Source organism: Panthera onca, chromosome F1, assembly GCF_046562875.1.
Source record: "Panthera onca isolate mPanOnc1 chromosome F1, mPanOnc1 haplotype 2, whole genome shotgun sequence".
Lineage (NCBI taxonomy): Eukaryota > Metazoa > Chordata > Mammalia > Carnivora > Felidae > Panthera > Panthera onca.
In genome coordinates, this window is record NC_138355.1 from 51,077,211 (window position 1) to 51,094,853 (window position 17,643).

The window sequence follows — 17,643 nt, forward strand, 5'->3', positions numbered from 1 at the left end:
GCTTTAAGATTAGGCAGTTCTAGAATTTGACAAACTTTACCACAAAGCCCTGACCAGTAAGTTAGAAGGAAGCTTGAATTGCTCTGTGTCTACAACTTTATATCTCAAGCTGGCTCCTGGGTGGGAAATAGAACTTCACAAAACTCATCACCTGTCCCCTTTCTGGTGTTTCCCACAATCCTGGCCCAGTTTTCTGTCCTGCTCAGCAGTAGTTTTAACGTCCTCTCTCTCTCTCTCTCTCTTTGTCTCTTTCTTTCTTTCTTTCTTTCTTTCTTTCTTTCTTTCTTTCTTTCTCTTTCTTTCTTTCTTTCTCTCTTTCTTTCTCTCTCTCTCTTTCTTTTTCTTTCTTTCTTTCTTTCTTTCTTTTTTCTTTCTTTCTTTTTTTCCTCTTTGCATTGAATCTCCAGTCCTGATCCTTAGCTTGTTTCCAAGTGAGTGCTTTAAATTATTCAAGGGAAGTAGTCTCATCTTCCTGTCAACACTGGACGCACTGGTCAGCTACTCTCTCTAGTAACTCTCCTCACCCCAAATCAACACCTATTGTATTTCTCCTTAGTTCAATTCCAGAACAAGCAATCCTCCTGCTGTTTCTTCCTTTCCTTCTTTTCTATTCATTTTTCTTCTCTTGGGAAGTCAAATGAGCTGTCTCCACTTGATGATTCACCAGCCACTGCAGGTTCTTTCTCAAAAGACTACACTTAGAATCTAATCTTTTGAAAATAGAATTCTGCATTCTTTATTTCTACAGTTGATTATTATTAAGCAAACATCCTCCAATGAATTAACAATTACATAATAGTGGAAATACCTAGGGAATGAGTCAGCAAATGACCAAGTTGTCATTCTAATGTTATAAATCTTGAAAGATTCAGTTAGCAGATAGTATTTAGTGTAACCCAGAGACATTGAATATTTTTTAAATATTTTAAAAAATAATGCAGGATACCAAGCAAGATGAAGTAAATTCTCAAAATGCTTAAATGATATAAAATTGATGTTCTTAAGAGGTTTTTTGATGATGACTGAGAAAATGTATCATCTATTTGGATGATGCCATCATCCAAACAAACATTTATCATAATGCTGTAAAAGAAAAAATTGTACTCAAAAAGTAAATCTACCCCTAGTTGGGTAAATCACTCTACCTTGCTGAATTTTGATTTACTATCTATAAAATAGGAATAGTAACAGCTCTTTCTATGTCATAGTGCTGATCTGGAATCAAAGAAATGATATATGTTACAGTTAGAATTCTGTGCCAGGTTTTCATCTTCCTATTTTGTTTATACATACCATCTGCTAGATCAAACTATAATCATATTGATGGCATAATATGTGCCTGGTTTATCATAGCACTTACACCAGTACCTTACTTGAAGAATAGCCTTAAAAAATTTTGTTGTGAACAATGAACAATATATCCTTTAGTTTTGCCTTATTTCATGTAATTTATTCTGTTATATAACATGCTAATTTTAAAACATGATACAACTCCTTTTTTTTTTTTTTTGGAAGAAGATGGATTACAAATCTCAAGTAAACATATAATGTAGCTGCATCAGAGGTCTCAGATGATCCTAGCAAGAGTTTTGGAGGTGGAATAGCCCTTCATATTTGATATAGTTGAAGCAAGGAGGCCAAATTTTTGCACCCTGCACTCACTAGTCATTGGCCCTAGGCTGCTCCCAAAGAGGGGATGTAAACCTGGTGAAGCAGCTTTCTTAGGACAAAGAAAATTCCTGGAAAGAAACTCATCAGTAAGCTATTAGTAGCCTGAACTCAGGTGTTAGGAGAGATAGCACTTTGGTTCTGAAGATGGATTGTGCCCTATCATATCTATTACAGTCCACCCTTGCACTACCCAGATATAATTGCTTCATACAGTATATTCAACTGTATCCATAAACAGCTGCTATAGGGTTCTGGAAGGACTCTTTTCCTGGGGAAAATTTTCTTGAGGAAAGTCTGTGGGATGAAGCACTCCACCAACACCATCACCACATTTGGTCTAGAGGTCACAGCTGGTCTTCATTATTTTTCTCTTCTATTACCCATTCTAGATTCCTCTCACCCTGGGCCAGCACTTCTGCTGGTGTTTTGGCTTATGTGTTGGAGTGATCCAGATTATCATTGTTCAGGGGTCTGATTCCCTGGTCACCATGCCCACCCCAGGCCTGGCTGCTACATTCATCCTTGTACTATTTCAAGGGTCAAGAGATGCCCCATGGGAACAATTGAGTGCCCCAAAATATTCTTTCTTATCCTTCATCTGTAACAGCAGCCCTACTTTTTCTTAATAACCAAGATCAATTACCTCTGCTGGGATGATGACTCCTTTCTCTGCTTGATGATCACTTGGTACAAGGAGCTCAAGGAAAGCAATAGGTGCCTGCAATTTCAAATTTAATATAACTGTGGTTTTGACCTTGATGGAAGCATTCATCTTTTGGAAGCAAAGTCACTGAGAGTGATAGCAAATGGGGCCACTCCTACTCTGACCCTTTGGTTCCCAGACCCATATATTCCATGTATTGTGGGCATAGCACCATATAATGGTTACTAATTAAGAGTGTATCCTTTATTCTAGAAGATGGTTCCTTAAAGAATATCATCCCAAGATGGTGCCTCAACTGTGCCATCACAAGACCATTCCATTGCTCCATCAGGCTGGCAGCATCTGGGTATTATGGCATGTGATATGACCCTTAGATCCCATAACCATGTGCCCATAGCTATATCACCTTTGCTGTGAAGTAAGTCTCTTGGTTTGATGTGATATAGGATCCTGTACTGGTGAATCAAAAACTACAAGCCCTCTTAGAGTGGGGCTGGCTAAGGCAGGAAAGGTAAACCTATACCATAGTTGATATATGTTGATTCAAGTAAAGACGAATTACTTCTTTCAAGGTGAAAGAAGTCCAATGTAATCGAGTTGCCATGAAATGGTTGGTTGGCCCCTGAAATAGGGTACCATGTCATTTGTTCAGTATTGGCTCCCTTTTTCTTGATGATTGGGCTTTGGCAAGGACAGTAGTTAGATCAGCCTTCATGAGTAGAAGTCCATTCTTTTGGGCCAATGCATATCCATCTCTGCCATCGTTGCTATTCTGTTCATGGGCTGGCTGATAACAGGCTGGCTGAGGTCAACTGGTAAAGTTATTCTATTTGGTTGTTTATGCTTTTTGTGTGGGCAATGATCTCTGCTGAGTATTACCATGTGGTACAAAGGCCTTTACTTTTGAACACTCTGGTATGTCCACCCACATGCATCTCCCCTAGACCTTCTTATTCTCAATTTTCTTTTTTTTTTAAGTTTATTTATTTATTTTGAGAAAGAGAGAGAGAAAGCAAAGCAGGGGAGGGGCAGTGAGAGGGAGAGAGAGAACCCCAAGCAAGCTCTGTGCTCTCAGTGTGGAGCCCAACGCAAAGCTCAAACTCAAGAACTGTGAGATTGTGACCTGAGCCTAAATCAAGAGTCAGATGCTCACTCAAGTGAGCCACTCAAGCGCCCCATCTTATTCTCAATTTTCGAATCATTGTTCTCCTAGGCCTGAATCCACTAGCCAAGCCATTCTCCACTGCCTGTAAGTCAATGCCTAGTCTAACCTCAGGTCACTTTTCTTTCCATATTAAGTAGATGACCAGGTGCATTGCCATAAAATGTACCACTGAGGAGATTTTCCCTCACTTCTCTCTTTTAGGTCCACCCCTTAGTGGAAATGTATTTCGGTAGCAGTCAATCTTTAGCCTCCACCTCCATACTATCCCAACACAAACTTGGTGCTTTTCATCTTCCATCATTCATCATAAGGGAGCCCTAAGCTGCCATGGGGCACAGATAAGACCTGCTCATGTTCAGCCTTGGATTTACCATTTCCAACTCTCAGAGGATTTCTGTGGGCCCACCTGATTTTATGGTTTGGTGGTCTCATCTAACCCAGTTCCTAATGAACAGATACTCCAATACTATTAGGCCCAGTCACAAGCCAGGAGCTCTGAGCTGGGCTGACTCTTCACACTTGTCCTAATTGAGAAAAGACACCTGGATGTTTGTTCCCCACATTGGCCATCCAATATCTAGAGATCGTGCCTCTGTCTGACACTGCCTATAGCAGGGTGGCAAGTTGGTCTAATTCTGAGTTTGAATTAGTAGACCTATTGGAATCTCCCAATTCTCTGTTCTTTGACCTAGCTGTATCAGTAATATTTTGGCCTCCACCTTAATTTTTTATGGTATTTCTCAAACAGTCAGAACCTAAGTTGGGAAAAAGGACATTATTCCCTTTCAAGAGACCTTTTCAAGACCCAACACCTACATAAGCGATTAGGCTGACATAAGTGTCTGCTCATGATGGGGGTGATATCTAATGGGGCACCACACACTCTCCCGGTTCTTCTTCTTTCTAGATTTGGAGTGTTCTGTTTCTCTGTCCCATCAGGGCTCTAATCCTAACTCCAAAAGGGGTGTGCATCACCATCACTTGACTAATACCTCTTCCTATGCATTTTCAAAGATTTACCAAATGTTCAGGGAATTTGTCCTTTTAGTGTTTATCCCTCTTTAATTGGGCTCTCCTTTACCTCAGATTTTGGATTTACATCAAAGGGAGATATAAGCATCAGCCTCCTGCCATACTTAAAGTAGTCCATTTCCTCCGTGTCCACTGTTTTTAGGCCATAGTTGTACATCATGAAACTCTTTTCTTTTAGGGTGAATTAACTCATAGGCAGTTCTTCGGTTTCTCTGGAAAATTGGCCCTGGTGAGTTCACCCTCTAATTTTCCTGGATGCACTGAATTCATACTTCCTGTCTGAACCCCAGCTTAACCACACACATGATTTCCAGGGCCCCACATCACATATTCTTGGAATTCTGATTTGGTGATTGGCCTGTTTAAACCTGCAAGTATTTTTACCAATATAGTATATAGCCCTAAATTGAGTCAAAGTGAGTGAGTGGAAAATACATGTTGCATGGCCAACTTTCACTTAGGTTTTTATCAGTTGTAAAATTTTCCATCACTTATTCTTTTCCTGCTTCCTAGCCCTCACCTCCCTTTTTGTGTTGTTTTTGGCATTTTCTATTCTAAGTTACATCTGAAATATGCTTTTCACATATTGTTCTCGTCCGTAGCTTACATCCTTTTTTCCAGGCAGCTCTATCTCAAAGAAAATCACAAGGTCAGAGAGATAGCCTTTGCCTAATGTGGGAACTAAATAATATTGACCTGTGACAGAGAAATTGCCCTGGTTTTTTCCAGGATGTTTCCAAATATCTTTTGAGATGAAATAAGGAATTGTTTCTTTATGAATAAAATGTTGTATATACATATGTATATATATACACACAACGTTATATATATGTGTGTTTTATATATATATATAATGTTATATATATTTATATATATATATATAACACACATATATATAACGTTGTGTATATATATATATATATATATATATATATATATATAATCAGTGTCTTTGCATTCATCAGGATAAAACTCCCTAGTTGTTCTAAAAAATAATCCCCTAATCTCATAGGCTTTTATTTTTACTCATACAAATGCTGGTGTGGGTTGCATGACTATTCTGGGTCTGGTAACTCCTGCATGTAGCTTTGCAATGTCAGAGTCCTTTGCCTCTAGCAGTGTATATGGAGAAGAGAGAGATAACCAGCATGTTTTATTGCCAGTTCTGGAACAGAACTCAATTTCGTGGCCTTAATAATGTAAGGTGAAATATCAAGTTGTAATTCAAGGTAAAATACCAAATTCAAGTAAAATAACTACTGAGAAGTAAATACCCAGTCAAATATTGACTGTATGGAAACATTCAAAGAAGGTTCTAAATTTGCCATTCACTGTCAGAGGGCCTGTGAAATGTAGTTTTCCTGAAGTCCAAGGAGAGGGACTAAGATTGACAGGCATGTAGGCAGTCTCTATCACAACCTTCTGAAATGAAAGAGAAAAAGAAATCATTATTTTTGGACAATGAGAGCTAAAGTAAAACGATACTGATGTGAGTGATTAATATTAGTAATTAAGAGGACAGACTTATCCTAGCCCTTTTGGAACCCAATAATGCCAGAATTTACATTTATTGGTGAGTTACAGAGCTCAGTGATATGGTAGTTCAGAAAGTTACTTGGGTTACTTTGAATTTAATACACATTTGTGTTGTGCAACCATCATTTCCCCAGAGCCATATCCTCCCTCCAGGATAGAATGACTAACCCCTTTTCTGAGTTCTCATAGCACATTGCTCATGTCTGTTGAGCTGGTGTAAATGCTGCAGATTCCACAGGAGCAAGATGGAGAAGCAGCAGGATATCTGTGATTTCTTAGCTTTGCAGCATCCTAAGGAGCGGGAGGTGTGGTTTGCCCTCACTGCTCCCTTTTCATCAGGAACTTTGGACGGGAGTACGCAAGCACCCAACTGAGTTAGTGATAATAGAAAGAGCTTGCTAATGGAGGTAAATTTGATGTAACTTGATGCCCAGGGGAGTTCCTTAAACTGTTGCTAGCACCTGATGACCTTTTAGAAAGTTGGCACCACACAGCTTCTCCCCTTAGGGAGGGGAGGGACCACCAGTCAGTCCCCTTTGGCTTTTCATCAGAGACCTGAAGAGAGCCACTGGGGAGGTTAACTATCATACAATCTTAATAGTCCCTCCTTGGGGCGCCTGTGGCTCAGTTGGTTAAGCATCTGACTCTGGATTTCAGCTCAGATCATGATTTTGCGGTTTGTGAGTTCAAGCACTGCATCGGGCTCTGCACTGGCAGTGTGGATGGAGCCTGCTTGGGATTCTCTCTCTGTCCCTCTCCATCTTGCTATCTCTCTCCCTTTCACAGTAAATAAATAAACTTAAAAATAGTCCCTCCTGTATACCTCTCTTATAATGCTTAGTCTATTTCACCGTAATGTTTTTTTGCTCTTTTCTTTCCAAGAGCACTGTGAGCTTCTCAGTAGTGGAGGGCTCTGTCTTATTCATCTCTGTTTCCCTACCACCTAGGATGGTTTATGGCACATAGCAAGTGTCATTAATTGGTGAATATATTAAGGGAGCAATAATCTAGACTCTTTTCTAGAAGTTTATAGTTGAGCCCAGATTTCTAGATTTCTGAATTTAAAAACCTCGGAGTGAGACATTTTTTGTGCTTCTCCCCCTCAATTTTGACACTTTACCCTCATAGATAGTGTAAATTATAATCATTCTAGTCACCATTGTGACAAAGCAAAACAAAACAAAACATTGTAGGAAGTATCTTGCTCAATTTTTAATATGGGAACATGTTCTATTACTTGTTTACAGTGGATCATATGTAAATACTGAATTAACAGATTTAAGGAAAAAAAGCACTACACTAGGAATACAATCTGTTTGTAGAGCTGATTCAAACTGAGGGTTTTAACATAGAGTATAAAATTTAAGACAAATGGAAAACATGTAGATTCTACTGATTTAAACCAAACCCACTGAATTTTTCACCATGTTTGACTAGAATAGCAACAGAGAGTTTGAAGGAGATAAGAGAATATCTGAAACCCACAAAATTCCTGTTTTTCTTTTTCTCAATCCAGAATAAAGAGCAAAAATAACTTCACCTATTTTGAAGAGTGAAGGTAAGAATTATTGAAATAAAGAATGTGCCAAGAGAGTGACCAGCTAACTGCAGGCCTCCAGGCCCCTTGTTTCTCTCTGTTGCCAAGAAGCGAACACGAGAACATTCCACCAGTCACGTAATTTTACTGTCAAGTTAATGACCAGGCCTTCCATATAAGGAGGCAGAATTCCTGCCCCAGTTTGATTTCATCACAGTCCTCTGTGTTGTCTAGTGTTCCTGATCCCTCTGGCGGCTTCTGTTTTGCCTGTCTCTTGGCCTGAATCCTAGACTTTGGTTTTGTTTCCTGTCTTTGAAAGGTGCTCTCAACTTAGAGCAATTGCTTGCTGCAAATGTGTTGAGTCTCTTGGTTCTTGGTTTTTGTTCTCAGCCTGGATGAAGACTTGTAAGCCTCTGTTTTTTCCAAGAGGAAAGTGACGTTTAGGAGAAAACATGTGGAATGCTTCATCTGTAGGTTAATTAAGAATAAGCTGTTATCTATTGAAAGTACTACATAATTTACTTTGCATGTGGAACTTCTTAAAATCAAAAGCCTCAGCCTTCCTCCAGTACTCCCTTCTTCTATTTCCAAGTTGTTTGATGCACATTTGTAACTGAAGGGCCTCAGAGAGGATATATTTAAAATGCACCCAGAAAGGAATTTGCTGTAACTTTGAGGGCCAGGGCTAGACAACCCAGAGGGATCCTATATTGGCTTTCTCTTATTTATCACAGCATATTGCTAACCAAGTTTGTCTACTCCCCCCTTCCTTCCCATTGCTTTGATTGCTGCCCTAGTTCAGGCCCTGATATTTCCTGTGGGGCTAAAAAGACTAGCTTCACACTTAGCTTTCCTTCCTCAATAATGTCTTCCTTTGGAAGTGTCTTCCACACTAAATCTAGAATTAGCTTTTGAAAAACAAGGTAATGATGTCACATTCAGAAAGAAGCATGAGATAATGGAAAGTCTTCAAATCTTGAATCTGCTACTCAGTAGTTATGTATCCTTAGATAATTTTTTCACTTTTCTGTTTCTGTATTTGTTGAGGAAAAAAAATAGGCTTAGAGTGCTTATCTCAAAGAGTTTAGGTGTGGACTTAGCAAGTTATGTGTATCTGGCACAGTGTCTGGATGGCAGTAGACACTCAAAAACAGGTAGGTATGTCTTTTCCTCTTTTGTTTAAAGTTTCAGTGCTTACCTACCACATAAAAGATGAAATGTACATTCTTTGGAGTAGACTGTATCTCTTCTTAGAATCTACCCTAAACTACATTGTTAGTTTTCCCTCTTATTCTTTCTTTTCCCCCATATATTCCGGCCACACCAAATAAGTCACCATTACTGAAGTTTTTTTTTTTTTCTTTTTTCCCCTGATTTCCTGACTTTCTCACAGACTCTTCTCTGCACTGAAGTGTTCCCACTTTCCTTCTCCCCTGCTTAGGTTCTATTTATTCTTCAAGATTCACCCAAATTACCCCTTCCCTGAGGGAAAAAATGGAGAAAAATCAGTCAGCTAACATTATAACAAGTAAAAATGCATATTAAATATAAGGCAATTGCAAATACTTTTCCTGAGTGAACAAACCTAATGTCTATTGTTATTGTTATTTGAATATCTACTTTTGTTAAGAAAACTTGGAGTTAAGGAACTTTTTAGAAGTCTTATATTTTTGACTTGAAAAGAGAAAAACAAAGAAATTATTAGATATCGTGGGGTATATGTCCTCCTCATTGTTATCTTCTTAGATCCCTAGTTTCCTATGATACACATATTAGAAATAATATAAAATAAATCTGAGAAAGTGAACTTGTTTTTATTTTTTAAATTAATGAGTTTTATTTATTTATTTGTTTGTTTATTTATTTATATTATTTATTTATTTTTAATATAATTTATTGTCAAATTGGCTAACATGAAGTGTGTACAGTGTGCTCTTTGTTTCGGGGGTAGATTCCTGTGATTCATCGCTTACATACAACACCCGTGCTCATCACAAGTGCCCTCCTCAATGCCCATCACCCATTTTCCCCTCTCCCCCACCCCCTCATCAACCCTCAATTTGTTCTCTGTATTTAAAAGTCTCTTATGGTTTGCCTCCCTCTCTGTTTGTAACTATTTTTCCCCTTCACTTCCCCCATGATCTTCTGTTAAGTTTCTCAAGTTCCACATATGAGTGAAAACATATGATATCTGTCTTTCTCTGACTTATTTCACTTAGCATAATACCTTCCACTTCCATCCACGTTGCTGCAAAAGGCATGATTTCATTCTTTCCCATTGCCAAGTAGTTAAATTCATGAGTTTTAAACCATACATATTGTTAACTGCAACTGCTTTCGTATGACAATAGAGCACAAAATGTGAGCTGGGACTCGGACTGAGCCATTGGATTAGATTTCTTTAAATAGTTTGGGGCACCTGGGTGGTTCATTTGGTTGAATGTCCGACTGCAGCTCAGGTCATGATCCCATGGTTCATGAGTTCTATACCGTCATGGGCTCACTGCTGTCAGCACAGAGCCCACTTTGGATCCTCTGTCCTCCTCTCTCTACCCCTCCCCCGCTCATGCTCTCTCACTCTCTCTCTCTCTCTCAAAAATAAATAAGAAAAATAAAACAAAATAAAAATAAATAGTAGATTGATGAGAGCTAATCACATACTATGAATAGTATTATAAAACAGTCACACCATAATAAAAGTGCCAGTGTAAGAAAATTATCTTTTCAAGTATTTTTTAATATCTTGAATCTATGCTGTCATGATGAGTTTTTGTTTATTTTTATTTGGTTTTCTTTGAAAATGAGAAGGTGTCTTAGATGTTTGTTTTGACCATCTGGCCAAAAACTGGATGGCTGTTTAACATGGCATCTTAACAAGACAAAGACCAGAAGCATTTATTTTGTGACCAGTGTGTGTATTGGACAGTTGCACTTCTCATGCCTCAAAGTCTGAAGGGCCTGGACTATTTAATGTGACAGTAGTACTGGAAATAGAAGCAGAGTGTCTTGTGTTTATATGGACTCACTCAGTTCATATCCATTAGACAGTGAAAATAACTACATAGTGATGGAAGATTTTAGAAAACCTTTGCGGACGAGTTATTCCATCCGGGCCTTGAATAATTGGCTGGATTTTGAAAACTGGGAGGAGGGAGGCAAAGGCATTTTAGATGGATAGTAGAAATTAACCAAAAGCCTGGAGATAGTGAAGCCCAGGACTCATTCAAGAAAAGACCATCCAGTATGACATGAAGGTAAGAAAGTAACCAGAGAGGAGCAATGGAAATTATACCATCAAAGTCTAACTGAGAGTGTTTTCAATTCCAGAAAGAGAAATTTGAACTTGTTCTATATGTTATGAGAAATGACACGGTCAAATCAGAAGGGGATGTTTGTGGCTATTCAGAGGACGGATTGAAGAGAAGAGGCTGGCAGAGGGAAAACAAGGCACATGAGTTAGCAAGCAATGAGAGCCTAAGGCAGTGGTTATAGAGAAAGAGCAGGTGATATGCCACCTCCCCACACTGGTGGTGGAAGGAAGATTGGCAGAACTTGGTGATGGAATGAGTAAGGGAGAGAAATACGTTATTATTACTATTGTTATAAACCTGAATTCTTCCTAAGCTTCTCTTACGATGTGATCTGCTCAACCATAGAACAAAGCTTAAGATGGAGCCAATATGGATTCTATTCCATGGAAACACAAGAGTAATACTTTTAAAATATTATTGCATATTACCCCATACTTTAGCTCTGGACCTGATGACTGGGTAAGCCTATATTGAGAATATCCATCATATTTCACTGTGGTTTTTAGGGGCTGATTATTCAGTAAGATATGAAACACAAGCACATGGGAAGATACAGCTATATGCTAGTACGTGCATCATCTTGGTTATTTTTCTGCTCTCTGTAGGTGATCCCTATAGAGTAGTCTTACTTTCATATTTGACACTTTGGAAGACTATTTACAGACTTGAGTGATTTAGGAAATGTGTTCTGGTCAGTGGGGGGCAGTGTCACATCGCAGAAAGAGCAGTCAGATTTCTGTGCAATCCCTGGGAGTGTGATTTTCACTTAATCTTAGGGTTCCCAACCCTGAATTATCTTTTGAATCACCTGGGATTTCTTTCTAAAATATAGATTTTCATACCCTATCCCTTGGAGATTCTGATTCAGTCAATTTGGCATAAGGTCTGAAAAAGGTGTTTTTTTTATTCTGTTTTGTTTTCTTAAACATCCTAAGTAATTTTGATAGCTAAATTTGAAAACTAGTGGTTTAATCTGAGTCTCAACTTTCATAGGATTGAGTTTTATAAACTTTCAATTACAATAAAATCTCAACTGTTAATGAAGTTACTTCTTGAAATAACTATTCTATCCCCTTTTGAAAGGTTTCTTCAGTCACCTGGGTGGCTCAGTTGATTAAGTGGCTGACTTCCCTCACGTCATGATCTTATGGTTTGTGGGTTTGAGGCCCGCTTTGAGCCCCCCATAGGGCTCTGGTATGAAGCCTGCTTGGGATTCTGGCTCTCTCTCTTCTCTCTCTGGCCCTCCCTCTTCTCTCTCTGGCCCTCCCTCACTCACAGTTTCTGTCTTTCAAAATAAATAAATAACTATATATGTGTGTATATATACATATGTGTATATACATATATATACACACACATATATAGTTCAAATAGTTCATATATATTCAAATAGTTCATCTATATTCAAATAGATGAGAAATTGAAGAAGTCATATATATATATATATAGATATAGATATATAGATAGATTATTACTGCATATATATATGACTTCTTCAATTTCTCATCTATTTGAATCTTGACCATATGAGAACATGTTTGTTTGATTTTTATGCATTGTGATAACAAAGAGAAAACCAATGAACTTTGTCTAATAGATACATATAATACATAAATATAGGATTAATTGTATGATAGTTTTAGTTTTTGAAGAGATGATAGAAAGTAGAAAGATACTTGCTTGAATTTTTGTTAAATCTGAGGAATAAATACCAGTTTTTAAAAACAGCAAAGAAATGTAAACAGAAATTGCTTCTATATATTTTTAATACAAAACTCATTTATTACTGACACTGTGAAATTTACAAATTCTGACTTCCCAGTTTTAAGAGCAACAGCTTAAGTTAATACATTGTTTTCTTCTTCATCTCTTTCAAGTAAAAAACAAACCAAAAAAAAAAATAAAATAAAACAACACCAAAAACCCTTTGGCATGAAAAATAGCAACGGTGGTTTCGAACACATATTTTCCAAACAGTCATCCAAGTTAAAGACTTGTTAGCAGCTCAATAAATCTCTATATAATAATATGTAGCATAAATATAAGCTGACCTTGAAGCTTATAGCATGTTTTAATCAGTTTCAAAATCTTTATTCACAGTTTCTGTGTAACTGGACTTTCCCAGCCTTCTTAGTTCTGAGAGATTTTTCTGATATGTCCACTGTATGAAGGAGACAGTACCACAGTGTCTCCTTCCTTTTACTGTCTCTTGGGTTTCATCTTGCTCATGTTTCTTCGATCCTGAGCCTGGATAACTTCCATGTGAATCCATGTTGAATCATTTGTTCTTCCCCTGGGCCTGTGGAGTCACTCAAAAGGGCCAGGTTGTTCACCCAGGGAGCCATTAAGTGGCACATTCCTTCTGTCCTCGAAACCATCTTCATTTCTCTCCAGCTAGGAACTGATCACTTTAGACTATTAGCCTGAAGGTCATTCAGCAGATTTAAGTAAATATTTGATTTGAGAAATCTGGGGTAAGAGTCCTTTTCCATAAGAGTATATATAATTTTTTGGGCTTCATCAAAACACGTTGGTGTTGGTGCTTTAATCTTCTTGGCTGTAGATTCTCGAGTGCGAAAGTCAATATTGATCTAAAAACAAATACTCACTAGTTAATATGCACTTCCAATTTATTGCACATTTTATGATGTAACTATGTTTGTTGAAGCACCTCAAGACAATGGCGTTAAGCCCTCGTTTATATCAGTTCAAGTATCTCTTAAATGCCTATTCTAAACCAGCCCTATACTGGATGTGAAGGAGGTAAGAAGAAATATCCTCTCAAAATTCTTTGTTCCAAGTTAGCTTATAGTATAGTTGGGAGATGCAAAAGAGGCAGGCGTGAAAAATTTAAATACCCATACAAGGTGATACATGGCATCAGAAAAAGTGATATGGTCATTTAAAATGTATAGGAGAGGACACTTTGTGTAGCTATTTTTTGCTTGAACCAAGAATATTTCATGGGAAGGTGGGTACATTACTAAGTGAAAATATTTCTGCTGCTGCAATTGTGTGTGTGATACATACTAATCTGTGTTTTATCCTAATGTAAGATGAGCATCTCATTAAGGACATTCTGATATGCAATTCTGGCTAATAATACTGGTAGTCCTACCCACCCCCTGTCACATTAGCTAATTTTGCAAAATCAGTCTTTTCATCCTACTGTCTTCAAATATACATAAATATAGAAAATTAGATTATTATTGCACTGAAGTATATGAACATACCTAAGTACTTAACAATGAAATTATGACACTTAAAAAAGATGTAATCTTGCTATGTGTGTGGAATGCTATTTCTGCATCTAAGTTCCTTAAACATAAACTGGTGGTAATGAAGATAATACTCACTTGTTTAGCAGCATCTGAATGCACAAATGCTTTATATATTTTCTCTGCTTTACAATGCAAAAGATCAGACTCCGTTTTTTTATAGTCTTCACAAGCCAGCCAGAACTCAATATTCTCCTCACTGAACTCAGACTTCAGGAAACTTCCAAAGACATCTTGACCAACTAAAAAGACAGGGGGGGTGGTGATCTAATTAAATTAATTGAGCCGGTAAATGAATACAAGAAAAATACTATTGCATTGCCTATGCACAAAGGTAAGAGATGGCTAATGCTGAAATAGCTGTGTCATAATTTATAGAGATGGGAAGGCCTCAGAGGTTCTTTCATTTATAGTTTATCTGGGGCCAAACAAACCTATCCACAGTCACACAGCTACTTAGTGATCTACAGAACTGTGTTTTGCTTCCATCTGTTAATTAAGTTAAAATTCTGCTCTTGTGATTACAAAATAATCTCTTTTCTTATAAATACTAACTCCTAACCAGACTGTAGAGTATTTTAGGAAAGCAAACATTGACGAAAGTCATTAACATCATGTTCATTATTACCAAATATAATTTCCCCATCCAATTCTTATTAGTCAGAAAATGTGCTGATGTGCTGATTATATTTGCTCGTGTTACTGAGGCTTTTAAATGGGCCATTTCTATGCCATTTATTTATTTGGCTGGATTGTAAACTAAGTCAGATAATAAGATGGATGAAGGATATTGAACAACTTGACCCCCAAGCAAGGATTCTGGAGACTACTCTGCTCACCCATACCTCTGAGCAAGGTCTTAATCCCAAGAGAACTCTGATGCCTATGATTGGGGAAAGGCAAGCTGATTTCATTCTTTACCTTGTCTTATCAGAAACTCCCCATCAAGACTGTTTAAAAATTGTTCTAATCCTATCTGTGTTATCATATATCATGTTATATATAATGCAATTATGTATTATGTGTCTCAACTTCCTTCAAGGCAACAAGGCACTGTGCCCTTGTTTTTTAATCCTTGGTGCTTCTAAAATGCCTGCCACTTAAAAGTGAGCTAAATGAGTAAATTAATGAATGTATGGATAATACAGTAGTTAATTAATTGAATGAATCCCACTTCTTACATCCAACAGTTACAAAAATACATTCTATAGGTAGCTTTCAGAATGGCAGTTCACATGTTGAGATGTTTGGTTTATGTTAAAAAACTTGAAACTTCAGAACCTCAGCATAATTTTAAATTTCACTCCTGTAATGACTCCAGGGAATACCTAATCGTTTTGGCAAATTTGTCCGAAGGATAGTGGCAGAACTGAGTACCAGGTCTTTAAACTACAATGAGACACAATATACTGAAGCTATTAGTGACTACAGAAAAACTATAATACAACTTTTCACACACTCTCCTATCCAGAAGATGATATGTTATTGAAGTCATTCAATGTGTTAGTGTATTGAGCTAAGCCCAAAACATTTAGCAGTTAATCACACTTACTTTGGTTTGCAAGTAGTTTTTCCAGAGATTGAGACCACTGCATTACTTCATTAGCAGAGAGTCTACTGGGGACAAAATTTACATAAATTAGTGAACTTTTTTGTGTAATCACAAATAAAATCAGAATGGCTGCTATATTTTGGTAATTCCACAAACTAAGATTCTAGTTCTATAATTTTTTTTTTTAATTTTTAATGTTTATTTATTTTCGAGACAGAGAGAGACAGAGCATGAATGGGGGAGGGGCAGAGAGAGAGGGAGACACAGAATCGGAAGCAGGCTCCAGGCTCTGAGCCATCAGCTCAGAGCCCGACGCGGGGCTCGAACTCATGGACTGTGAGATCATGACCTGAGCCGAAGCCGGACGCTTAACCGACTGAGCCACCCAGGTGCCCCTCTATAATTTTTTTAAAAAATTTGTCTGTAAGAAAACAAAACTTCCCTTAAAATGACTACAGATATGAAAAATATCTACCAACAAAGTATGAAGAAATCCAAATACATATACTCCAGCAGTATAATAAATTGCAAATTATGGACACACATGTTGACATTTAGTTTACATCCGTACTAAGTAGTCTACTCTTATTTGGCTGGTTACTTAAAAGAAATGAAATCTAGTATGTGCAATATTAATCACTTGCTAGACTACAGAGCTAGCTAATGCATAGACTACTCTTAAAAAGAAAAGTCAGCAGTATTAATGTACATACATGTCTTTGGACTTAGAAGATTTCATTCCAGACTCTGGATGTGGGATCATAGATCTCAGGTATGCTTTCATATCCATCCCACTACAAAAGACACAAATATGAATATTCATATTTCCTTATTAGAATACATATTATTTGTAAAAGGAGCATGAAATAAACTTCTCAAGGAACAAGGCAATAATAAAAATTGTTGTTATAACATTTTGCTGTATTAAGATTGAGGTAATTTGTATGAGCCAAAGTCTGCAAAAATTTCCATATAATTTAATGGCCTATCATGATTTATTTTTTAGATACACACACACACACACACACACACACACACACACACACACATATATATATATATATATATATATATATATATATATATATACAACAGCTAATTTCTCTGATCTAGTTAAGCTAACTGCTCATATTTTCTTCTATTCATTCTCAATCCTTCTGCCATTAAAGATAATCTAAGTCAAAATCCACCAAGTGACACACAAAATGAACTTACAAAGTCTTTGGCCTCTTTTTTTGAGTTTTGTCATCTAGAAGTGAATGGTCCGTTTCTTTCAATTCCTTTGGATTAGCAGAGAAGAACATCCCTGGCATTTTGTTTAACCTTGGCGTGGAGATCGCTGCTGCTCGCATAGTCCTCACTCCGTAAATATCTGCTGGTCAACGTCTGGGCGGCTTTATATAGTAAAGGCAGACAGGCTCGTGCTGTTCAAATGAGTCTGTTTATCAAGTGATGTTACCACAGACACTGGAAGTTCCCCCTTTCTTGGTGTGTTATGACGTGTATCTTGAAAAAAAAAAAAAAGAAAAGAAGCATGCAGTGATGTCTTGTGGTTGAAACTTACCAAATGAGAACAGGTCACTTGATTAAAAAGAAAGAGAAAATTTAACCTACAGAGGCACACACATATATACCACATGTCTAAAGTATTCGCAGCATCAACCTTTGGTTCTAGGGGATGCTTGTTTCTTCATAAAAAATTGCACATTTCAATAAAATACTTCATTTGGCGTATTTATTGTATCACATACAAATTCAGTACTAGAGAGGTATATCCTCAATGCTTTGAATAGTCCCTGACTACAAAATTCATCTGATCACAATATTTGGAAAAGTTCTTTTTTCCTTTCAGAAAGCAGTGTAAAATAAAATACCTTTTATCTGGGGCTCTTGGGTG

At 37.3% G+C, this 17,643-nt stretch overlaps 1 protein-coding gene and 1 long non-coding RNA gene across 3 annotated transcripts in view; one reads left to right on the forward strand and one right to left on the reverse strand.

Moving 5' to 3' along the window:
- LOC144614815 (uncharacterized) overlaps positions 1 to 17,643 on the forward strand; it is a 374,779-nt gene that overhangs the window by 155,844 nt on the left and 201,292 nt on the right. The gene's annotated exons all lie outside the window — the stretch shown is intronic.
- On the reverse strand, positions 12,667 to 17,156 carry RGS1 (regulator of G protein signaling 1). 2 transcript variants are annotated; one of them, XM_060644350.3, is made up of 5 exons: positions 16,962 to 17,156; positions 16,460 to 16,540; positions 15,747 to 15,808; positions 14,273 to 14,436; positions 12,667 to 13,507 (listed from the first exon to the last, which is right to left on the reverse strand). In XM_060644350.3, the coding sequence occupies exons 1-5, from the start codon at positions 17,096 to 17,098 to the stop codon at positions 13,322 to 13,324; spliced, it is 630 nt and encodes a 209-aa protein (XP_060500333.1). In that variant the 5' UTR covers positions 17,099 to 17,156; the 3' UTR covers positions 12,667 to 13,321. The 2 variants fall into 2 exon arrangements, with proteins under 2 accessions (XP_060500333.1, XP_060500332.1); XM_060644349.3 differs by having other exon boundaries at positions 15,747 to 15,811.

Bases quoted from the DNA above. Each gene is read 5' to 3' on its own strand.
- RGS1 (XM_060644349.3), bottom strand. From the start codon at position 17,098: ATGCGAGCAGCAGCGATCTCCACGCCAAGGTTAAACAAAATGCCAGGG. The intron at 15,812-16,459 runs GTATGTACATTA...TTTTGTCCCCAG, and splicing joins TCTTCTAAGTCCAAAGACAT to TAGACTCTCTGCTAATGAAG. The intron at 14,437-15,746 runs GTAAGTGTGATT...CTGTCTTTTTAG, and splicing joins AAAACTACTTGCAAACCAAA to TTGGTCAAGATGTCTTTGGA.